We start from the raw sequence: 25,019 nt of genomic DNA, 5'->3' as shown, positions 1-25,019 counted from the left end.
AGAATCCCGCCCTAACTGTTTCTTTCTTCACAGATGCTGCTGAATATTTCCAGCATTTTCTGTTTTTATTTCTGGTTTCCAGCATCTGCAGTATGTTGCTTTCATCCCCTTAGCTCTCACTAGAAGTTACTACAGTAATAGTGAAACTTCACACAATAACACCTTTAGTTTATCAAATTTTAACTGTGGCACAAGGAACATTAAAATTGAAGATTCAAAATGAAGAATTACTCAAAATAAATCCATTTATAACCATAGTTATATGGGGCAGCACGGTAGCGCTTTTGCTTCACAGCTCCAGGATCCCAGGTTCGATTCCCGACTTGGGTCACTGTCTGTGTGGAGTCTACACGTTCTCCCCGTGTCTGCGTGGGTTTCCTTCGGGTGCTCCGGTTTCCTCCCACAAGTTCTGAAAGGCGTGTTGTTAGGTGAATTGGATATTCTGAATTCTCCCTCTGTGTACCCGAACAGGCGCTGAAATGTGACGACTAGGGGCTTTTCACAATAACTTCATTGCAGTGTTAATGTAAGTCTACTTGTCACAATAAAGATTATATTATAAAAAGATATGGGTGCAGGCCTGTTAGATTATTTGGAGATTAGAAATCCTGTTGTTCGTTTGTTGATTGCTTTAATTTTAAATATTGTTTTTCTTCACCCTTCTCCTGAAGACATTAACTACTTGCTGGTATATTACGAGGGCAAGCTTGTGCAATGGAAGTGTGCTCAAAAATTTGCCCTATTCTTTCGTGGGTGTCAGAATCCCACTAGTACTTAATCCAAATGACAGCTCTTCATATGAGGTTGGCTACGAGTTTCATTAGGCTATTCCATGAAGGACATAGTGTTCAACTCCAATTGAGTGTTCGTCTGACATATAAACAAGCATATATTCCAGCTGCCAATATTGAGAATCTGGGCCGTTTATTTTATCTTTTCTGCCTTCTAAACCAGCAAATATTGATGCCAGTTCTTAAATTCCAGCTGAAATCAGCATCAAGTGAAAGTTCAATAGAGGAATCTTCCTGGTCTGTGTAATGCTCCATGTAACACTGAGCAAATACCCAGATATTTCGTACTTAGAATTTTGCTTTTTATTTGCTATTACTTGTATATTCAACATTATTCCACTGATTTAAAATTCCAAAAATGCAGTAGGAATAGGAGATAGATTCATTTGATTAACAAGAGCTAAAGATATTAAATCTGCAGTCAAATACCACAGCAGAATCGTTGGAATTACCTAACATTTCTACAAGTGCCATATTTTATTTCATATATGCACAGGGTCTCCACCAGCTGCTGAAGTTGACTTGGGAAAGATAAATGCGCGCAATCCAATTGATCTGTGGAAGAAAGTATATGAGCGGCTATTTCCTACTGAGGTAACATTGCCATCTATTTGTAAACAAGTGGTCCAATATATTAATTTGCTCCATGCTGATTTCTGCAAACTGCCTTGTAAACCACATTATTTCTTTTTTTAAAGTAGCTTTATTCAAAATTATTAACATTTAAAAGCACACAACTGTACAAATTAAAAACTACATTAAAAAACCCAAACCTGCCTCAACCCCCCCCCAAGCAGGTGATGGTAACCAACTCCTTAAAATGTAGTATGAACAAACCATCTCTTATGGAACCCCTCACTCGCGCGCACCCCCCCCCCCCCCCCCCCCGCCAAAGCAAATTTCACCTTTTCCAAGTGCAAAACTCCATTAAATTCCACAGCCACACCAAGACACAGGGTGGAGAGACTGACCTCCACCCCAACAGGACCCACCTGCAAGCGATGAATGAGGCGAAGGCTGAAACATCTCTCCCCACTCCCTTCTCCGAATATGGTCCCCAGGGGACTAGGCTCTAAATCCACACGCAAGATCACCGGCATGGTACTGAAGAACAACCTCCATAATTTTTCCAACTTCAGGCAGGACCATAACATCTGTATGTGATTAGCTGGGCCCCTCCCACACCGCTCACAAATATCCTCCACCCCCTCATACAACTTGCTCATCCTCGTCTTCGTCATATGCGCCCTATGCACTACCTTTAGCTGTATCAACCCCAGCCTCATGCACAAAGTTGAGGCGTTCACCTTCCTCAACACCTCACACCGCAGCCCCTTCTCCAGCGCCATCCCCAAATCCTCCTCCCTGATAAATCCTCAGAGCCTGATAATCTACATCCCAAGGTACTGAAGGAGGTGGCTCTAGAAATAGTGAATGCTTTGGTGGTCATCTTCCAGGATTCTATAGATTCTGGAACAGTTCCTACAGATTGGAGGGTTTGCAGTATGTTTTTATGTTCCCTACAAGCTAATGTTCGTACTCTACTTTCCTCTTAGTAATCAATCTCTTGGTCCTTTTTTGCTGAATTCTAAACAGCTCCCAGTCCTCAGACCTGTTGTTTTTCTTGGCCAATTGATTTGCTTCTTCCTTGGAGGGAATACTATCCCTAATTTCCCTTGTAAGCCATGGATTGACCACCTTTCCCATTTTACTTTTGTGTCAGACAGCAGTAAACAATTGTTACAGTTCCCCCATGCGCTCTTTGAATGTTTGCCAATGCCTATCCACTGTCATCCCTTTAAGTAACGCCCCCAATCGATCATAGCCAACTCACGCCTCATTTTATAGTAGTTTCCTTTGTTAAGATTCAGGACCTTGGTCTCAGAATCAACTACTTCACTCTCCATTTTGATGAAAAATTCTATCATATTATGGTCCCTCATCCCCAAGGGGTCACGCACAATGAGATTGCCAATGATTCTGTCCTCATTACACAGTGCCCAATCTAGGATGGTTTGTTCTCTGGTTGGTTCCTCAACATGTTGATCCAGAAAACCATCTCGCATGCATTCTAGGAATTCCTCCTTTATGTTATTGTGGCTAATTTGATTTTCCCAATCTATAAGCAGATTAAAATCACCCATAATTACAGTTATTCCTTTAACACCTGCGTCTCTAATTTCCTGTTTGACGCCATTCCCAATAATATTGCTGCAGTTTGAGGGTCGAACGTTTTTTCCCACTTGCTGTTTCTCAGCTCTACCCATACAGATTCCATATTGTCGGAGCTAATATCCTTTCTCACTTTTGTGTTAATTTCCTCCTTAACCAGCAATGCAACCTTACCTTCTTTTCCTTTTTTGTCTGTCTTTCCTAAATACGGAGTACCCCGGACATTCCGTTCCCATCCCTGGTCACCCTGCAGCCATGTCTCCGTAATTCTGACTATATCATATCCATTCAAGTCTATTTGTGTGATTAGTTCATCCACTTTATTGCGATGCTCCGCCAGTTAAGGCACAAAGCCTTGAAAATTGTCCTTTTAACATTACTAGTCCCGCTCCCAATACTTTTCACTGTGGCCCTGTTTGAATCTGGCTCTTGGTTTATTTGCCTATCACTTTTCTTATTCCCCTTTCTGTCTTTTGTTTTTGTCCTTATTTCCTCCTCCTCCAACTCCTTGCACAGGTTCCCATCCCCCTGCCATATTAGTTTAAACCCTCCCAAAAGACTCGAGCAAATTCTCCCCTGGGACATCAGTCCCGGTCCTGCCCAGGTGTACCCCGCCCAGTTTGTACTGGTCCCACCTCCCCCAGAACCGGTCCCAATGTCTCAGGAATCTGAAACCCTATCCCTCACACCATCTCTTCAGCCACATATTTATCCAATATATCCTGCTATTTCTACTCTGACTAGCACATGGCACTGGTAGTGATCCTGAGATCACTACCTTAGAGGTCCGACTTCTCAACTTTCTTCCTAACTCCCTATATTCTGCTTTTAGGACCTCATCCATTTTTTTACCTATGTCATGGTAATAATAATCTTTATTAGTGTCACAATTATGTTTATATTACATTGCAATGAAGTTACTGTGAAAATCCCCTATTCGCCACACTCCAGCGCCTGGTCAGGTACACTGAGGGAGAATTTAGAATGTCCAATTCACCTAATAAACACGTCTTTTCGGACTTGTGGGAGGAAACCGGAGCATCCGGCGGAAACCCACGCAGACATGGGGAGAACGTGCAAACTCCGCACTGTGATCCAAGCCGGGAAGTGAACCCAGGTCCCTGGCGCTGTGAAGAACAGTGCTAACCATATTGCTGCCATGGGATTGTGCTATTGTACTGATGTGTACCAATGACGTAGGTTATTATTGAATTATTGTTTAATTCACTTATGTTGGGACTCTGAGGCTTGTGGGTCTGGAATTGATCGTGCCTCTGTCCAGGATGTTGTAACAATTGGCATTAAATTACTTTGTTTCTAAAAGAGTCTGAGAGCAGACAGTTTAATAAATGACCCTACAGTGCCTTAATGACAGCCTGAAGTGTCTTTTGTATGAGATGTTAAACCAAAATCCTATCTACTTGTTCCATTGACTCAGGTGGATGTTCAAATGCCCATGTCACATTAAAAGAGCAAGAAGTTCAGCCAGTGTTCCGCTTATCTCCCATTTAACTAACTAATTTTAAAATAGGTACGTGAATGGTCATTTATCTCATGGCTGTTTATGGGTTGTTGCTGATGAAGCATGGCTCTTGTGTTTTCCTGCATGACAGCAATTCAAATGTAACTCATTGTACAAAGTGCTTTGAGACATTTTAATGTTATGAGCGCAATATAATTACTTAGAAATATTGAGCATGCTGTTCAGTGTCACAACAGAAAGTGATAATGTTGTTGAAGGAGGAGATGCATATAAAATATCTGCTTCTCAGCTGCCTTCAACCGGTTCTAAAGTGCCAATGCTAATGTCCAAGGATATGGAGGTTAGGTTATGGGGATGGGGTGAAGTGGACATGGGTAAAGTGCCCTTTCGATGAGTTGGTGCAGACTCGAAGTGCCAAATGGCTCCTTCTGCACTGTAGGGATTCTATTCTATGATTCGAAGTCTGTTGGGAATACCACACATGGAATCCACTTGTGAATAATGACATATTGTACAGAATTTCTGAAACTTCACTAACTTTTGTATTACTGTTAGAGCTATTTAATTTTTTCCTTAATAAATTGTTCTGTATTTATAGAAAACCGGCGAATTGAAAGATATTAGGGACCCAGCTAAAGACCCACAGTATGCTGAACCTGAAGTGGATACAATGAGGACACAGAAGGATCAGGTAATATACATAATTGGAGCAAGACACTGAGCATGGATTTCTGGCCGTTCACATTGACGGGATCTTGTGGTCCGGCCAGCGACGCATTAACCCGCGGTGGCAAATTCCGTGGGAAACCCCGTGGTAATGGCAGGACCAGAAAAGTTTGCAGCCGTTCACTGGAGAACACGCCGCGGAGGGGGAGGAAAATACTACCCACTATATTGCCCACTATTTTGGTTTATCTGGCAGACATTTTGTCCATTCCAGTCCATGCTACATAAAATTATTAAAATTAAGAGTACATGATTTCTCAATGAGTAATATAGCTACACATGGTCAGTTACGAAGAGCCTCCAAACCAAGCTGCTGAGAACTTTGTCTTGCTATGAGACGTTGTGATGTTTTGAAATAATATTGTGATGCTATTGTAGCCAGTTAAAATGGCTAACTCCCGATTTAGAATGGCTAACTCCCGATTTAAAATGGCGAACGGCAATGGCTGATGGGAAAGTCAGCCAACAGGACACAAACGAGCAGCTGCAGGTTGAGTATGTATTTACCTCTGGAAAGGCCAGACAAGATCGATACCAGCAACCATCAGCATAACAAAACACCAGCTATCGGCATATTAATGAGCCATCCCCGGGAACAATGAGCAACATTTAGACACATAAAGCCAAACCAGACTCTTTGGCGCCATCAGAAGCCTACACAATGGGAGGTGAACGACCACCTCAGGACCGCCCATCGATCAGGGAACCGCTCCAGCATTGGAGAAAATCGAACCAAGTGATTGGGACAAAGTCCAATCACTTGGAACCAGGTACAGGGTCCGCCCCGAAAGGCGGGAACCCCATGGGGACTATAAGAATCAAGCCCAAGTTCAAACCGTCCTTCTGCTCTTCTTGACCGGATCACTCAGCAACGCGAACCAACCCTTGACAGTGACCGGTCCAGCCACCGCTGATATCCAGTAAGTCTTACTTCAACTCTCGCTACGAGATAGGCGCTCCTAGCTACCAATCTGTACCAACTTCGAATCCCGCAGGCTCAGAACCCGAACAAAAGGCCATTCGTTTTCCTGACCTGGTGGGCCAGTTCCAAGTTAAGTATTGGCCTGTTAGTCGTAGAAGTAGCTTAGACGTAGAATTTATACATGAGTAGTGATTGCTGTGTATAATAAATATGCTTTGATTTAAATCTTACTAAGCGGTGTATTGGATTATTGATCATTACTCGGACTTGAACCACGTGGCGGTATCAGAAAGATACCTGGCGACTCGAGCAAAGGTGATAAAACAGAGCAATTAAACTAAGACAAAAGTGAGCAACACTATGTAATGCAGTTTGTTTTTAGAAAGAACATCTGATTCATCATTACTAGAGCAGAAAGTATATTTTTTTTTGTTGAAAGAGGAAATCCAAATAAAATGCTCCTAAGCCAACAGACTATTATTTCAGCAAGTCTGCCATTTCCTTACTCTCTGCCAGAGGGAGAGATTTTCCACGCGCCCTTGTGGTGTATTTTCGGCGGCGGGAGGCAGCCTGCCATTGGCTGGCAAAAGAATCATCTGATCCCGCCACTGTCAATGGGATTTTCCATTGAATCCACCCCTGCCACCAGGAAACCCCGCAGGAGGGGTTCGCTGTCAGCGGGACAGAAGATTCCGCTGGTGAAAACAGCCAGAAAATCCCCCCCTCCAGTCTTATGCAAATCTGTATTAATACGCCCACATGCACTTTTAATCATAATTATATATTTATAAAATCTTTTGCTGCTAGTTCTGACATCACTCCTTTTTTCCATCTCCTGTTACTTTCCTTCTATCCATTGTTTCTTTCTGGAGCTCTCCCAGTTGCTCGATCTCCACTTTCTCTTGCATCTTGTAAGCCTGTTAGTTTGATGTTGTTACCTTGTTTGTGGACCATAGTTGCTTAATAACACAAGTGGAGACTTTACCTTATAGGGATATGTTCTGATTTTGTACCATACTGTTTACTTTGACTACAATCTCATGTTTGTCTGTGAGCTTAACTAACAGCTCAACCCAGTGTACTGAGGTCAGTTTATTTCTTATCCTTTCAAAGTTTGCCTTACTTAAATTTCAATTATGTTAGCCAAAGTTTTGCACTTTATCATGTGTTATGACAAAATACCTGTGTGAAAATTGTAATTCTGATTCATATCTTAGTAACTGTACCATGAGTTTACTTCTCAGGACATGTTGTTTTTAATTGACCAAAATTACTCTTGAGTTTGACTCATTTCTTAGATCACTTGTGCGATAATTAAAGAGGTTACTACAGGTTTTTCTGCAGCAGTTCACATATAACATTGTCCCCGAGTTACCTTCCTTAAAGTCAATCAATACTCTATCCAAAGGTTAACTGTATAATCTTTCATGGCTGATAGAGGTTTAGCTAACCCAGTTGGACTGTGAACTCACAATGGACAAATCATTTCATGTAAATGTAGCCTTGAACTAAAGTTTTCAGATCCCTACAAGTTTATCGTCTGTGATTATACTTGGTTACTTCAGTTCATTTGAATTGTCTTTCTTTTCTCTTTATGGATTTAGTGGGGACCTCATACATATTTAAAATAAATAAGTATTAATGGTTCATGTATGGTTACAGCCTGTGTTTAACTATTTTTAAGGTACTGTTTGCCCAGAACAGATGTACCACATTCCTAGCTATATGTCCTGTGACTTCTAATTTCATTTTGTAAACTGTACATAGGAGGCAAATCAGCAGATTAGAATGATTTATCCCATCTTTTGGCAGTTAGCGATCTGATGCTGTTTTCAGGTTAACAATTCTGTATTGCACACATTAGAAGAAAAGTTATCAACAATTATTACTCTTTAGTACCCTCTCGGGTGTACTTGTCAGAACGGTGGGGAGAAGTGTCAATTTCACTTTAAGATATAGGGGCAATAAGTCTGTGCAAGATAGCAAAAGAACTTCTTCATAACCTTTAGTAACCTATTGAATTATCTCTTGTTGATACATTGTATGAACTGCATGCTTAACATTTGTGTACATTGATTTACACAATAAAAGTGCAGTGTACAAACCAGGTTCACAGCTTTGACGGATGGATATATAGAACATACAGTGCAGAAGGAGGCCATTCGGCCCATTGAGTCTGCCCCGATCCACATAAGCACTCACTTCCACCTTATCCCCTTAACCCAATAACCCCTCCTAACCTTTTTGGTCACTAAGGGCAATTTTATCATGGCCAATCCACCAAATCTGCACATCTTTGGACTGTGGGAGGAAACCGGAGCACCCAGAGGAAACCGTCTGTGCAGAGTCTGCACAGACAGTGATCCAGCGGGGAATCAAACCTGGGACCCTGGCGCTGTGAAGCCACAGTGCTATCCACTTGGCTACCGTGCTGCCCACATGTGGATATATGTCAGTCAGTGCTATTTAATCCAAGATTTCTATATATTGAGATATATTTGTAGTTATCAGTTTTAATGGAAGGTAGGAGCAAGCAAATGAAACTTGGGACCTTCCACATCATAGCATTTGAGTTTTGACTAGATTTAAGGAATATTGGCTAAATAACAGGTTCAGCCTTAATCCAGGATCCAACTTGGTGAAAAAGGTACTTACAGAAAGGCCTCTCTTTCCAGAAATATAATTGTTCCTTATTTCTTGTTCAGTTCCATACAAATCTTTAAGGGTGTTTTTGTGACTTAGTGTAGCTAACATTAAGGACTGTATTCAGCAATAAGTGTAACGATAGTTTAAAAATGTCATGGAAGTCTGCTTCTGTTGAAGAAGTGTTTATAACTGGAACTATTCAATTTTAAAACCACTTAACAGGTATTTTGCGGCGTTCTAAGCTTTCTGATGTGATGGGACTTAGACCCACGACCCACAATTCCATACTAAATGAGCTATAAGCAATTGTAGTTTGCCTGTCCATTGTAGAATCCACCCAATTTTATTCCATTGATTTTGAAGTAATGAACATTAGGCAGTTTCTCTAATGTGTGGTAGATCTGCTTCACCCAGAAGATTGAAATTTATCACTAGGTCTCCAATCTTGGCAAAGTTATTCAATGGAGCATAGTGAGTGAAAGAACAAAGAAAGAAGAATTGCCTGAAGACACACACCCTATGCTGCTCTCATGGTTATAAAGCAACACAGATAAAGAACTGGTAACATGTTAGTTCTATCTCCTTTGGGTTTTAGAGAAAAACATTAAATCAACACACCACGGAAGACCAGCAATTATATCAATTATGCCTAATTAAATCTCCAAATACATTGCTTACATGAAAATGTAGTTTTCCATTTTTTGAGTTTGTATGTTGTCTTTTCCCGGCAATTGTCGCCTTGCTTGAGTCTATGTTGTCATTGGAGTCTTCCTGTACTAAGTTATCGCATCTTGTAAAAGTATGATTACACCACTTAATGGGAGGGCAGTATTTTGTTGAAAATAAAATTGCCTTTGATTGTAGTGTTGAAATATATGCTGAATTAAGGTTGGGGAGCATTGCCCCAGCACATCCACCACATATATACATTATTTCAAAATTCTGTAGCACTCTGAAATTGAGCATTGGAGGATTTCAGTAGCAATTCTGATGCAGAAATTGCAGTAAGGAAAGGTGTCTCTCCAAACAACAGATACATGTTAGAACTACAAAACATTCTCACTCTTTCACCATTTCCAGACCAGGAAGTTGATTATGATGGAAATGGGACGTGTCTTGATTTATTAATTGGACAAATATTTTAAACTATCTTCTACACTATTTCTTCTGATTAGAAACCAGGGGCAATATTTTTGAGCAGTGCATTTGGCGTTTACTGCTTTTGCAGTGCTATTAAACTGGTACAGTCTACTTCTCTTGAGATCTAATGGCCTTTGTTTTAGAATTTTGTGCCCTGACCCTTCCTACTTCAGCTGTTTTAATTGCCATCTCAGGCTGGAACCATGCTAAGTTTGCCTTTCAGATTACCTTAAAAATGCCAAATTCCAAAGTTGAGAATGAGAACCAGATTTTCATCTATTTAACAGGGTTATGTTTATAGTTTGTATTTCTGGTTCAGTATACAAGATAATTTCTCAGATTTAGCTTCATCAGACAAATCTTATATCCCATGTGGTCTGCCGTGTTACCCTTTTCTGCTCTGTATCTAGGTAAACAATACTGAGCCCGAGGAGCCACAGAGAACATTTACTCTGTGTACCAGTTACTTGAATGTGTCAAGTGCGCCACAATATTCTCTTCAAAGGGTGAACTAAATGTTCACTCACCAAATCAGACACTCGGACATTTGAACCTACAAATAAATTTATTCAAATGTGCATTAATATTAATGATAGGTAAAGACTATAATACTCAAATATGTACCTTTCCTTGCCTTCTTCAATAGCTAAAATATAACTTCAGTCAGCCTAACTTCCCTAACCCCAAAGCTTTAAGTAACACCCAGCACTCTGACTATGGCTGCACAACTAATATATTGATCTACCTGTGGAACTGAGTGTCTTGTAATCAGCCTGCATTAACATGTGAGAACATACTTGTTCCCGGACCATCACCCTGATGCAATGAACTGATCTTCATTTGCAGTACAGTTGTGGATATAAAGCCATGTTCACAAACTATAATTAACCCTATGTATGCTGTTTCCAGAAGTAAAGTTAATATCACATTAAACTAATGATGATTTAATTTGACCAGTTCTGGTAGCTTAATAATATAAAAGCAATGGGCAGCACGGTGGTGCAGTGGGTAGCTCTGCTGCCTCACGGCGCCGAGGTCGCAGGTTCGATCCCGGCTCTGGGTCACTGTCCGTGTGGAGTTTGCACATTCTCCCAGTGTTTGCGTGGGTTTCGCCCCCACAACCCAAAGATGTGCAGGATAGGTGGATTGGCCACACTAAATTGCCACTTAACTGGGGAAAAAATGAATTGGGTATTCAAAATTTTTTTTTAAATGATATAAAAGCAAATTACTGCGGATGCTGGAATCTGAAAGAAAAACAGAAAATACTGGACCATCTCAGCAGGTCTGACAGAATCTGTGGAGAGAAAATGGAGGTAACGTTTCGCGAGTCATCCAGACTCAAAACGTTAGCTCTCTTTTCTCTACAGATGCTGTCAGACCTGCTGAGATTGTCCAGTATTTTCTGAAAGCTTAATATTTTAATTCCTGAATGAGTCATGGTAATTTGACCATCTGCCCCTCTCTGATTAAACTCTGTTTAGAAATACTGACCTGTGAGTTGTTGTCATTTGTCTTTTTAAAAAACTATTACTGAATTATTCAGCTGTTTTTAGTACTAATTGTTGCTAAACTAAATGATAATCCTCTAATTTAATTTATCTTAATTTTATCTTTTCAGGAACTTGAGCAATACAAAAGAAATGTTTCCAAATCATGGAAAGAGATGCAATTTGACACACAGAGATAATCTTACCTTCAGTATTTGTATGCAGCATTTTAGTTTTGAAAATGCATAATTTTGTGTATTTTGAAATGAAATATATTTTCACTGAGTATTTATTTCCAAAAGGCACCGACCGAGTGCTCCAAGCATTTTACCTATCACTTTTTATATTTATATATTTTAGTGTTATTTCAGTGATTATTTTTCTGAACTTAGTTTATGTTTAGTAATTGTGTATTCAATATGACAAGGGTTTGTTTATTTAATGTATATTTAAAAAATACATTAGTAGATTTGTACATCTTGTGAAATTCAATGTCAAAGAATTGTCACTAAGCAAGGAGAAGACATGTATAAACACATTAGCCAGAAACACAAGATTAGAACAACATGAAACACTCATGTAAGCTTATTTCAAAATGTAATAAATCTTGGTGCCTGGAAAGTTTTTAAACTAAGTGTATATGATTCAAATTAATCAGCTATAATAAAGAGATGACAAACTGTATTAGTTTTCAAGGAGATGTTAGCTGTGGAACTGCAGAAGCATAACAACAGATCTCCTGCTATGATGCAAGGAAGTGGAGGAAAAAATGATCAGAGAACGAGAGACAAATAAAAAAGGGTAATCCAAACTTGTATAGCTGAATGGTAAGGCTACATGTGAAATATCCTATTCATTGTTTGCATTCACCCTTCAAAGTGACACGGATGCACTGAAGGAGGATGGAGAAGAGCAAGAAGGATAATTCCGTTTATGGAGCTCCAACTTGTGTTTGGTCAAATTGGCAAAGTATATGAAAAGTAATGCTTGCAGCAAGTGTATGCTCTCTATAGATGTACAGGACCCGGGCCCTCAGGAGGCCATTTTCGGGGTGTCGGACCAGCCGGCATTGGAAACGGGTGCGGAGGCAGATGTTGTAGACTTTGCCTCGTTGATCGCCCAAAGGCAGATCCTGTTGGGACGGAGAGCAACCTCTCCACCCTGTGCCCTGGCATGGTGGGGGCACCTGTTGGAATTCTTGACTCGAAAGTTAAGTTTGAACTGAGGGGGAGGAAGGAGGGATTCTACAATTCCTGGGCTTTATTCATTTTGCACTTTCAAGAATTGGAAAACATCAAACATTAGTTGGGGGGGGGGGGAGGGTTGGGGGGCTGTGTGTGTTAATGGTGACTATGGGGGATTCCTGATTCCTTTTTGTTATTTGTTTATGTTAACATGCGGGCAGTTGTTTGGGGGTTGGTGGGAGGATGGGATTGTTGTTGATATGGGGATTGAAATGATATTCGTTACTGCTTATTGTTTATTGTTGGTGGGTGCAAATTTGGGAGAAAATGTGAAAAAGGAGAATAAAAATATTTAAAAAAAACAATTACAGATGTAAACAGTTCCAGCAGTCGGTACTGAATGCTGAAGCCAATTACCATATTCCTTCCACCATTGCTGAGATTAGCTGATTTTTGATACACCTGTGTATTTTAATATTCTCCAATATGGCATATATTAGGGTAATAGGGGTCCATAAGATATAAGAGCAGAATTAGGCCATCGCGGCTGTTCTGCCATTCGATCATGGCTGATACGAGACCTCTGGATGATTGTTGCTACCCTTTTGTGAGTTGTCCCAAACTTGGATATGGGTTCCATGCTCAGAATTCACAAACCATGGTGGTGATGGTGAAAGTGCGAGAACCTCGAGTGACAATGATTGCTCACAGGTGAAGGATCCTTTGAGTAACAGACTTGTGCTTCCCTTAAACACAGCTGTGAAAGGCAATGGGAGTCCACATCAATATTCTCTTACCTTGTCATATTGCTCCTAGAGGTTGAATATGGCTCTTACGGCCAACAGGACTGGAAAGCGCATAATCTAGAAGCATAGAGAAATGAGAGCAGAAGACCTTACCTTGGGCTCACTACTATACTGTCATATATCTATCATAAATGTTTTACACATAAGAAACAAAGATTGCATTTCTAAAAAGCACTTCCCATGACCCCACTACCCTAATATATGCTATATTGGAGGATGTTAAAATACACAGGTGTATCAAAAATCAACTAATCTCAACAAATGGAAAGGAATATGGTAATTGGCTTCAGCAATAGAGCTATCTAATTGGAACTATTTACATCTGGAGCTGTTAATACTCTTGTATATAGCATGGGGCAGCACGGTAGCATTGTGGATAGCACAATGGTTTCACAGCTCCAGGGTCCCAGGTTCGATTCCGGCTTGGGTCACTGTCTGTGCAGAGTCTGCACATCCTCCCCGTGTGTGCGTGGGTTTCCTCTGGGTGCTCCGGTTTCCTCCCACAGTCCAAAGATGTGCAGGTTAGGTGGATTGGCCATGCTAAATTGCCCTTAGTGTCCAAAATTGCCCATAGTGTTGGGTGGGGTTGCTGGGTTATGGGGATAGGGTGGAGGTGTGGACCTTGGGTAGGTTGCTCTTTCCAAGAGCCGGTGCAGACTCGATGGGCCGAATGGCTTCCTTCTGCACTGTAAATTCTATGAAATTTAATTCTATGGATGTATCAAAGGGCTTTAAGAATTACTTATTGTAATAAAAGACTAAGGAAAGTCATTGCATGTTAACTATCAAAACAAATCCCAAGAGAATTATAACAATACTGACTAACAAAACTTCATCTGAACAGACATTGGGTAACAGTTTTAGTTTGTATGTATATGTTCACATAGCTAAATCACACAATTATCATTTGAACAAAATTAAATTTATTGGTCTAGTAATAATGTGCTCTATTTGGAAACACATTTTCAAAACAGTTTTAATGCTGGTAATCACATTTGCTGAATATCACATTAAATAATACATCTGTGTACAGCTTAAACCTGTCACACGGAATGAAAGCAAATCTTTATTAAAAAAGCATGGCCAACCAGCAGCATTATTTCTGTTTTATCTAGAAGACAAAAACTTTCACAGCCATGTTTTTCAAAATAGCCTTGTGACATCATTGTGCCACAGAATGTATGGAAATGGGCTAATGGTCATAATTTCTCAAAAACTTTACGACCAACATGCTATATTGTCTTTTGTCAGTCTTGATGCAACAGTTCAGTGTTAGAGAAGCACACCACTCTGATCAGTTTTCATTTGAATGTTACAAGAGGTTCCAATTCGAAGTCGGTTTGAATGAAAAGGATCTCTTCCACCTCTTCATTGGTCAGTGAGTTTGTTAAAACGTTAATCCATACAGACTGAGAACATCCTACGTTTGATCCTCAGTCTTTGCTGAGTTATTAGATCTTGGCTGAAGTGACGAGAAAGGGGGAAAATCAGACAGGGCTCTTCCTCTCTCTCTTTGTCCCTTGTAGAAATGAATATTAGAGGACAGGATTGGATTTGACTGGGCAGTTGTGCGAGCTGTGTTGACTAGCCTGACAATATTTACTGTCAGCACTCAGGTGAATAATGGTGATTCAAGTATGCAAGAAGGCAAAGTACCCCAGCAGGTGAGGTGTATGGAATGGAGAAAATTGAGCAGAAGGTCTAATTTCCTCACATTATTTCAGGAGTGTTAGTACTTCAAGTTGCAGCTCTTTGTTTTCACTACCTCTGGATGATTAAATCTCTAATCTTGAAACTAAAAATGCCGAGGAAAACTAGAGCAGGCAAGAAAGCATACAGCATTAGAAAATCAAACACAAATCTGGAAGGTGCCCCGGGGTATATTGAATCAAGGTACTGAATCCCTTGTGTAAACCAGCAGGGAACATTTGTGGTGTTAGACGATGACTGGTCACCTGTGGATATAAATATCAAACACAATTGGTCATAAATGATTCGGAACCTCAGGTAATATATTATGAATATAATTTGTATGAACTTCTGCCTGCCATGTAATAAATATTCATTAGTACGCACAGGTATTTTGCTATATGTTAAGACATGGGTTGGTGCAATTACTTTGGGAGATAGAAAATCACAAAGGCATAAATGCTTTTCGGAGAAATTACCTTTTATTATTTCAGAGATCACAGATGGGATTTAGCGAGCCTGTTCCCTGCGGAGGCAAATCCTGTTATGGCTGCTAAATTTCGCAAGAGGACCATAACGGGATTTCTTCCAGCAAGATCTCAATTTTAACATCTTCCCATCCCCGTCGGTGACATAAATCAGCATCAACTTGATTTCCATACATAATATTTTAAAATATACTTACCGGACTTGACACTAACATTCGCCCATGCCTTATCCTCCCACCCAGATGGTGTGACATCCCACCAGCGAGAATTACTACTGGTTTTCAAAAACGAGAGCCAGTCATGATGACTATGCCAGGGGTGGGTAGTGGGAGACATGGGCACTGCCAGGGCACAGTGCCAGTTTGGCACTGAAGTGGGCTCTGGCAAGGGGGTAACATTCTCCATTGGTGGGGGGGGGGGGGCGGGAAGAGTTCCTCCTTATGCCTCATATGTGGTGGAGAGGGGAGAGCCCCAATGACTGGGAGGAGGGTGGAGAAGAGGGGAGAGTGGAGATAGTGCCTCCTGATACTTCCATGGTGGCAGGCAGGGAGAGGGTAGAGTGGACCCCAATACTTTCGTAGTGGGGCAGGTCCTCCATGTCTCTGGAGGAGTTGGGAGAATTTACTTTCAATGCAGATCAGGGTGCCCTTTAAAGATGGTGCCTCGATCTCTGTGGAGCCAGCCTTGCTGGCTCTAACAAGCCTCACCCCACCATAGTGACGGTGCAAACTACGCCCCCAGATGTTCTGTGCACTAAGTGCCAGAGAATCTGGTCTGAAAACTTGGCTGTGTTTCTGGAGAGAAACACACCAGTTTTCAGTCAGACCCTGACATTTTGCCAGTTTTTGGTAAAATTCCATCCAATATGTAATTGTTTTCCAAAAACTAAGATATCGAAATGGTCTGACTTAGTACTTATGAATGGCCATTATAAATCTGATATTTTTATTTGTAAGATCATATAACCATCAGATGTAGGAGCAGAAAGTAGGCCATTCGGCCCATCGAGTCTGCTCCGCCATTCAATGAGATCGTGGCTGATCTGATATAATCCTCAACTTCACTTTCCCGCCTTCTCCCATAACCCTAGATTCCCTTACTGATCAAAGATCTGTCTATCTCCGTTCTGGCCATTGAGTGAGTGGTCGCAGACAGGGCAACTCTGGCTCGAACGCGTTGGTTTGAGCTCTTTTTACCTGAAAGTAGGATAATTTTGACAAGTAAGTGTAGCTGAAGGTGTGGAGGAGAAGTCGTCATCCCCCCTTCCCGCCCCCCGTGAGTGGCATGTCTGTTGATTACCAGACCTGGCAGAAAAAGGTTAAAGACCTGGCCAAGGAACTGAAGGAAACCTGTGGTGCAGTAGCAATTGTGAAGATGGTGGACGGGGAAGGGTTGTCCCATGTTGGAAAGCCCCAGCTGCCACCACCAGCGAAATGAGATGCATGAGGATTGGCCGAAGGCCATCGAGGGAGGGATAGCAACCCTGAAAGGATAGATGGAGCGAGTTCAGAAATGTCTGGGGGCACAGGGTCGCCGATTCGGGAGGTGGAGAGGGTGATGTCCGACCACAGTGATTGGGTGATGGCATTTGAGGCAGAGATGGAGCTCCTGGGGGACCTTTGCAAGTCGCTAAGGGCAAAGGAGAACAGGTAACAACCTCCCCGAACAGGCGCCGGAATGTGGCGACTAGGGGCTTTTCACAGTAACTTCATTTGAAGCCTACTTGTGACAATAAGCGATTTTCATTCATTTTCAGGTCCAGAAGGCAGAATTTGTGTAGCGTCAGCCTGTCTGAGGGTGTGGAAGGTACAAGTGCCATGAGATATGTTTCAAGGATGGTGGTGGCGCGGGTTGTGGACAAGGTCCCAGAGGTGGACAGGGCACACAGGTTCCCAAGGCAGAAGCCAAGGGTGGGGGAGCAGCAGCGGGCGGTTATTGTGAAGTTCCATAAGTTTGTGGAGAAGGAAAAGATCCTACATGGGCCAGGGAGAAGCGGAACTGCGAATGGGACGGGAACCGGGTCCAAATTTATCAAGATATCAGCGGAGCAGGCAAAGAGGTGTTTAACAAGGCCAAAGTGGTGCTATACCGAAGGCAGATTCAGTTTGGGGTACGGTACCCGCAAAACTGTGGATGATTTGATGGTCAGGGTACTACTTTGAAACCCCAGAGGAGGTCAATGACTTCATCAGAGACCATAAATTAGGAGAGAACTGAATGTTGAAGGGAGACGGAGGAGCTGGAATATATCAGAAGATTCCCAGTACTGTAGGGGCCAGGGGTGGGGGGCTTATTTCAGGTTGGGTGATTTTGTCATTATTATTTGTTTGGGAGCAATAGGTTTGTAAGGGGGCAACTGTGTGTCTCTTTCTCCCCCCCGCCATCTGTGGTGGTTTTCTTTTTGGAGGGGGGTGACTGGTTTTGTATCTGTCTCGGTTTGTGTGGGGAAGGGTGGGGTCCACCGGGAGCCATTTTCACAGATGAAGGAGGGCAAGGTGTGGGAGGAGTAAAGGGGTAGGTAGAAACCTTCAGGCAAGAGCTGCCATGCTGACAGGTAATGCTGGTGAACGGAAGTGAGGTGGGAAAGGTGGCCGTGAAAGATGACCAAGTTTGGGGGGTTGGGGGAATGCGACGTGGTAGTGTTGAAGACTGAGCGGTGGGCATGGGCGAAGGGAGCCATTTTGGATGGGCCTGATTCAGGGCGAATCAAAGAAGATTGAATCGGAAGGGGATGATGGCTGATAGTAGAGAGGATTGGAGGTGTGAGCCTCCGGTAAGGTTTGTAACTTGGAATGTATGAGGACTGAACGGGCCGCTGAGGTCTCGGGTTTTCGCGCACTTGGAGTTTGAAGGCAGAAATGGTCTTTCTGCAGGAGACGCATCTCTGGGTGAAGTATTAGGTCAGGTTGACAAAGGGATGGGTGGGTCAGGGAGTGGCTATCCTGCTGAGCAAAAGGACGGTGTTTGTAGGGGCCAAAGAAGTACGGGGATGACGGGGAAGGAAGTGGGGCACCTAAGGAGGGTGAGGAGGTTGCAGTACGAATAAGGAGAGATGATGAGCCGTATGCTGGCCCAGCAGACAAGGAGGCAGGCCATGTCCAGGGAAATTCTGAGGGAGAGGACAGGTAAGGGGGAGGTAGTGTCTGAGCCGGAGAAGATTGATGAGGCGTTTAGGGAGTATTGTGAAAAGTTGTATCGTGCTGAGTTGGGTGATAAAGAAGGGGATTTGGGGCAATTTTTGGACGGGTTGTAACTCCCGAGGCTGGATGTAGAGAGGAGGTAGGCGCTGCAGGAACCTAGGGCTGGGACAGCTGATGGATAGCATAAGGGGGTGAAGTTGGGGAAGGCCCTCGGGCCGGACGGCTACCCGGCGGAGTTCTATAAAGAGTGCGCAACGGAGTTGGCACCACATTTTCTGGGGCTGTTTAGCGAGGTGCTGAAGAACGGGGAGTTACCGGAGACATTGACACAGGTGTCGATCACACTAATCCCGAAGAAGGGGAAGGAAGGACCTGTTGGAGTGTGGATCATATAGGCCCATTTCACTGCTAAACACGGATGTGAAAATGTTGGCACGTTAGTGGCGGGGAGGGTTGGATTGGATTTTGTTTATTGTCACGTGTACCGAGGTAGAGTGAAAAGTATTTTTCTGCGAGCAGCTCAACAGATCATTAAGTACATGAAAAGAAAAGAAATACATGATAGGGCAACACAAGGTACACAATGTAACTACATAAACACCGGCATCGGGTGAAGCATACAGGGGTGTAGTGTTAATCAGGTCAGTCCATAAAAGGGTCGTTTAGGAGTTTGGTAATCGTGGGGGAAAGCTGGTTTTGAATCTGTTCTTGCGTGTTCTCAGACTTTTGTATCTCCTGCCCGATGGAAGGAGTCCTGCCCGATGGAAGAAGGATGGAAGGATGCATTCCGAAGGCGGTTGCAGAGGACCAAACAGGTTTCGTAAAGGGCAGGCAGCTTTCCAGTAACATCAGGAAGCTGTTAAACGTGATCATTTTTTAAAATATAAATTTAGAGTACCCAATTCATTTTTCTCCAATTAAGGGGTCATTTTAGTGTGGCCAATCCACCTAGCCTGCACACCTTTGGGTTGTGGGGGCAAAACCCACGAAAACATGGGGAGAATGTGCAAACTCCACACGGACAGTGACCCAGAGCCGGGATCGAACCTGGGACCTCGGCACCGTGAGGCAGCAGTGCTGACCACTGCACCACAGTGCTGCCCTATTAAACGTGATCATGACCCTGAAGGGGCGGGTACCGGAGGTGGTGGTCTTTATGGACGCGGAGAAGGTTTTCGACCGTGTGGACTGGCGGTACCTGTTTGAGATTCTGGAAAGGTTGGGTTTGGCCCGACATTTGTGGCATGGTTGCGTCTGTTGTATGTGGCCCCGGTGGTGAGTGTACGGACAAACGTGATGAGTTCATGGAGTTTCAGGTTGATCAGGGGAACGAGGCATGGGTGTCTGCTGTCAGTGTTGTTTGCGCTGCCGATAGAGCCCTTGGTGATGGCTCTTAGAGGGTCAGTAGAGTGGCAGGGGATTGTGAGGGGGAGTAGGGAACACCGGGTATCGCTATACACAGAAGACCTGCTGCTGTTCATGTCGGACCCGTTGGAGAGTACGGGCTGAATTATGGACATACTGGAAAGGTTTGGGGCCTTCTCGAGTTATAAGTTGAATGTTGGAAAGAGTGAGATTTCCAGTGAATGCAGCAGGTCAGGGAGCCAATCGGGGGGGGGGGGGGGGGGGTTGCCATTCAGGGTAGCCAGGGACAGGTCTGGATATCTGGGGGCCCAGGTGACGGGGAAGTGGAACCTGACAACGTTGGTGGAGGATGTTAGGGGGGATTTTAGGAGATGGGATATGCTACATCTGACATTGGCGGGATGGTCCAGGTGGTTAAAATGAACGTTCTGCCGAAGTTCCCGTTTGCATTCCAGATCCTCCCAATCTTCATCCCGAAGGCCTTTTTCCGGAAACTGGACGCAGCGATCTTGGAGTTTATATTGGGGGGGGGGGGTTCCTAGGGTAAAGAGGACCCTGCTGCAGAGGTAGAAATGGGGGTTTAGCGCTACCAAACCTGCTGCATTACTACTGGACAGCGAATGCCGGTAATGGGAAGGAGAGGGGTTAGAGTGGGTTATGATGGAGGAGGAGTTCTGTAGGGAGTCCAGCCTGAGAATCATGGTGACGGTGGCGCTACCGCTGGCACCGGGGAGGTGCACGGTGAGCCCGGTGGTGCAGTCCACGATTAGGGTGTGGCATCAGTTGAGGAGTCACTTTAGGATGGAGAGGATGTTGGTGTTAACACCGCTGTGTGGGAATAAATATATATTTTTTTTAAAACACCGCTGTGTGGGAACCATGGGTTTAAGCCGGGGGGGAGACGGATGGCATGTATAGGAAATGGAGGGAGGTGGAGCTGGTGAGGGTGAGGGATTTGTACCTAGAGGAGAGTTTTGCAGGTCTGGAAGAGCTGCGGGAGAGGGTGGAGCTGCCGAAGGGAAGCGAGTTCAAGAATATGCAAGTGAGGGACTTTGCGCGAAGGAATGGAGAGGGTTTCCCAAGCTGCCGAAGTATACCCTGTTGGAAAGGCTGCTGCTTCCGGATGTGGAAGGGGAGGGTAGGATTGGATATGTGGCAGGGATGGCGCAGGTGGTGAGGATTAAGAATAAATGGGAGGAGGAGCTGGGAGGGATATAGGACGCGGAGTGAGGCAATGCATACGCTAAATTCGACGAGAATGAGTTTGATTCAATTTAAGGTGGTGCATAGGGTCCATATGACTAGGGCAAGGATGAGTGGGTTCTTCCAGTGGGTGGCAGACAAGTGTGAGAAGTGTGGCCGATGACCAGCGAATCACGAGCATATGTTCTAGGGCTACGAGAAGTTGGAGGGATGCTGGGAGGGGGTATTCAGGGCGCTATCGAAGATTGTGGGGGTAGAGGTTGGGCTGGACCCAAATGTAGCGATTTTTGGTATATCGGAAATGCCGGAGCTGATGGAGGGGAGGAGGGTTGATGTGGTGTCCTTTGCCTCCCTTATTGTCCGGCGAAGGATATTGTTTGATTGGTGATTGGCAATGCCACCAGAGGTGGCGGCCTCACTGGGGATCTGTATGATTTCCTCCAGCTGGAAAAGATCAAGTTTGAGTTGAGGGGATCAGCGGAGGGCTTTGACACACAGTGGCGATTGTTCATGACCATGTTTGAGGAAATGTTTGACATGGCGGGGAGGTGGGGGGGGGGGGGGGGGGGGGCGGGGGGAGTGAAAAGAGGAAACATTTGCACAAACTGTGAACTGGGGGGGTGTTGATAATGTTTTTTGATTCATGTTTTTGTACTTTTTGGAATAAAAATGCATTTTTAAAAAATCTGTCTATCTCAACCTTGACATTTCTGTTCTCTGATTACACTTATACAACATCTTTTAGAGTTCTCTTTTCAAAAACAAACTCTGAAGGTATGAATCATAGCATGACTAATTAGATAATGAGCCTATAAATAGACAATTAACGTGTTGGGAGAAAGTTCAAAAGCTGTTCTTGCATGAACTATGTCCATATAATTTATCAGTGCTGTACATCTTTCGCAAGTTACACAAAATCTCTGGTACAGGAAGAGCCCCGTGAAATGCAACAACACTCAAATCCCATTTAATTTTAATATTCTAAGTTTAAGATGATTCTGCATTCAACTGAATTAGTAACCACATAAGATCAATAATCTGATTGTTTGCCTTCAGGACCCCATCCAAAAATTGAAAGCAAAGCATTCCGTGGTTAATAGAATGGTTTGGACTTATTTTTAAAATGTGGTTCTTTGCCACTTCGAAAACAAATTAAAAAGCAAAAACAAAGTTGGAAATGTGAAAGTAAAAAGGATGCTGGAAATACACATCACGTCAGTTAGCATCTATGAAGGGAACAGACAAATTGTTTCAAGCTGGTTCCATCAGAAATGAAAAAGGCCAAACAAGTAAAGGTTTTAATAGAATTAAAAAGGAAAGGGGAAAAATAAAAAAAAACTACTGGTTTGTATCATTGGGATCAACTATCAACTGAAATCTGATCAAAAGAAAAAAATGGAAGCTTGTTGGAAGGCTGAGATAACTTTATATCAGAGGCCATGAGGATGAGGCAATAAGATGGGAGGAGTTGAAACCCCAGATAGCATGCAGATGAAGTCTGTAATTAAGTTGGAAAATGCTGACATAAGGGATCAGCCAGCACCAGTATCTTTTATTTTGAAGCGATGACCTGAAGTTATTGAAGTCTTGGAGCTTGCATTGAACTTCACTGGAACAGTAATTTGGTTTCTACTTCAATACAAACTTTTTTATATACATCTGGCAAGAATGTAGCTTTCAATTTTACCACTAACGTAAATAATTAATTTCAAAGCTGCCAAATCCACATCTTTATGTAATAGCAAAAGCAACCGGGCAATTTCTAATCTCCAAATGTGCTATTTAACATGCTTGCCTCTTAGTATTTAACTACAAAGTTTTTTTGAAGTAAGCTGTACACCTGCCAGTTATGTCACACAGTCAGTACAACCCATCGCTAGCGCTTTTTCTAAACAAGATTTTTCAAAACTTTGTGAAACTTGCCCTTTTTGGATGTGCATTGATTGGGAAACCTCTGCCCTACTTATCGTATCACTGACCTTGAATCAAAGTGGGCAATTTTGAATGTTCAAGCAACTGAGCTAATTCTAAACAAACAAGGTGCAAAGTTCATTGAATTTTATCTCATTACAACTTCTCAAATCAAACACTCACCATTAGCACATGTGAAATTTAAACCATAAAATTCATTCACCATCAGGACCTCTACTCCATATTTCTGAAATGTGAGATAACTCAGCCATCGAAATGGTTCGGGCATGTCTTCTGCACTCCTGTATTAATGAAATTGAAACAAGTCGAATTTAAATCATTTTGACTCACAGCAGCTTGTTTAGCCGTTTGCTGAAATAATCTTTTTTATTGTCGCAAGTAGACTTAGGTTAACACTGCAATGAAGTTACTGTGAAAAGCCCCTAGTCGCCACATTCTGGCGCCTGTTCGGGTACACGGAGGGAGAATTCAGAATTCTCAGCTGGTACAGGAATTGAACCGGCGCTGCTGGTCTTGTTCTGCATCACAAACCAGCTGTCTAGCCTACTGAGCTAAACCAGCCCCTATACAGTATATTCATGCCCCCCCCCCCCCCCCCCCCCCCCCCCAATTTCACCCATCCTCTCCTGGTAGGTACTCTGGCACGTTCTAAGAGACCTAATCATTCCCAGGTGACCATCTTTCAGGTGTGAGTATAGGTATTGATTGTTAGCAATGTTTTAGTTTTGAGGGCATCACAGCTAAACCCAGTATTATTTTCAATTATATCCCACTTTCTAGTAGGGATCAATGGATATGAAAGAAAGTATATGCATTAATATACTTCCATGTACTCGATGAGACCAAAAGTATTTCATAGCCAATCAAAAACTTTTGAAGTACTATGTCATAATGCAGGCAAACAATGGTGATCAAGAAGCAAACCTCAGAAGATTTCTTCTCTTGAACATGCTGCACGGAGGACATTTTTACTGCTCTATTAGCTGCTTCAGTTGTGATGAACTAATTTGGCACAGAAATCATACTTGTTACCTCAGTTACTCATTAAGCCATTTTTTAAAATGCTTTTGTGGGAGGCAAGTGCCCATCCCATCTCCCTGGAAAAAATAGTGTACCTCCTTGAATCGTTACAGCCCATCTGGTCTACATATACACACAGTGCTGTTAGGAAGGACGTTACTGTTTTTTGACCCAACAACAGTGAAGGAATAGTGATATAGTTCCGAGTCAGGATGGTCTATGGCTAAGAAGGGAACTTGCAAGTAGTGCCATTCCCAAGCACTGCTGCCCTTTTCCTTCCAGGTGATAGAGATATGGGTTTGGAAAGTTCTGTCAAAGAAGGCTTTGTGAGGTGCTACAGTGCACCTTGTATATGGGGCATGTTGCCACTGTGGCCCAGAGATGGAGGGAGTGAACCTTTAACGTTGTGGATGGAACACCAAACAAATGGGCTGCTTTGTTCTGAATTGTGTCGAGCTTCTTGAGTATTGTTGGAGCTGTATTCATTCAGGGAAGTGGGGAGAGAGTATCCCATCACACTCCTGACTTGTATGTGGTGAATAAGCTTTGGGAGTCAAGAAGTGAGTTACTCACTGTAGAGTTCTCAGCCTCTACCCTGTTCTTATAGCCATAGTATATCGTTAGTCCGGTTCCATTTCTGAACAATGGAAATCCCCAGGATGTTGATGGTTGGGGATTCAGTGTTGGTTATGCCAGTGAATGACAGGGGGATGGGTGGATTCTCTCTTGTTGGAGATGATCATTGCCTAACAGTTGTGTGACATGAATGTTACTTGCCACTCATCAAAGTCTGAATGTTGTCCAGGTCTTGCTGCATTTGGA

At 43.0% G+C, this 25,019-nt stretch overlaps 2 protein-coding genes across 2 annotated transcripts in view; one reads left to right on the top strand and one right to left on the bottom strand.

The window, feature by feature from the left end:
• The window catches only part of dync2li1 (dynein, cytoplasmic 2, light intermediate chain 1), a 54,560-nt gene extending 42,560 nt beyond the window's left edge, over positions 1–12,000 (top strand). Inside the window, exons 11-13 of the mRNA XM_072511033.1 lie at positions 1,288–1,385; positions 5,045–5,137; positions 11,502–12,000. Coding sequence (XP_072367134.1) covers positions 1,288–1,385; positions 5,045–5,137; positions 11,502–11,570 — 260 coding nt within the window. The 3' untranslated portion in view covers positions 11,571–12,000. The remainder of the gene's footprint in view (positions 1–1,287; positions 1,386–5,044; positions 5,138–11,501) is intronic.
• A 2,266-nt stretch (positions 12,001–14,266) lies between these two features.
• The window catches only part of abcg5 (ATP-binding cassette, sub-family G (WHITE), member 5), a 37,688-nt gene continuing 26,935 nt past the window's right edge, over positions 14,267–25,019 (bottom strand). The window contains exons 12-13 of the mRNA XM_072511021.1: positions 23,340–23,458; positions 14,267–15,315 (exon numbers count right to left, since the gene is read on the bottom strand). Of these exons, the coding sequence (XP_072367122.1) occupies positions 15,122–15,315; positions 23,340–23,458 (313 nt within the window). The 3' untranslated portion in view covers positions 14,267–15,121. The remainder of the gene's footprint in view (positions 15,316–23,339; positions 23,459–25,019) is intronic.

This window comes from Scyliorhinus torazame, chromosome 1 (genome assembly GCF_047496885.1).
Source record: "Scyliorhinus torazame isolate Kashiwa2021f chromosome 1, sScyTor2.1, whole genome shotgun sequence".
In the NCBI taxonomy this organism is placed as follows: domain Eukaryota; kingdom Metazoa; phylum Chordata; class Chondrichthyes; order Carcharhiniformes; family Scyliorhinidae; genus Scyliorhinus; species Scyliorhinus torazame.
This window is presented reverse-complemented; position numbering and strand designations above follow the sequence as displayed.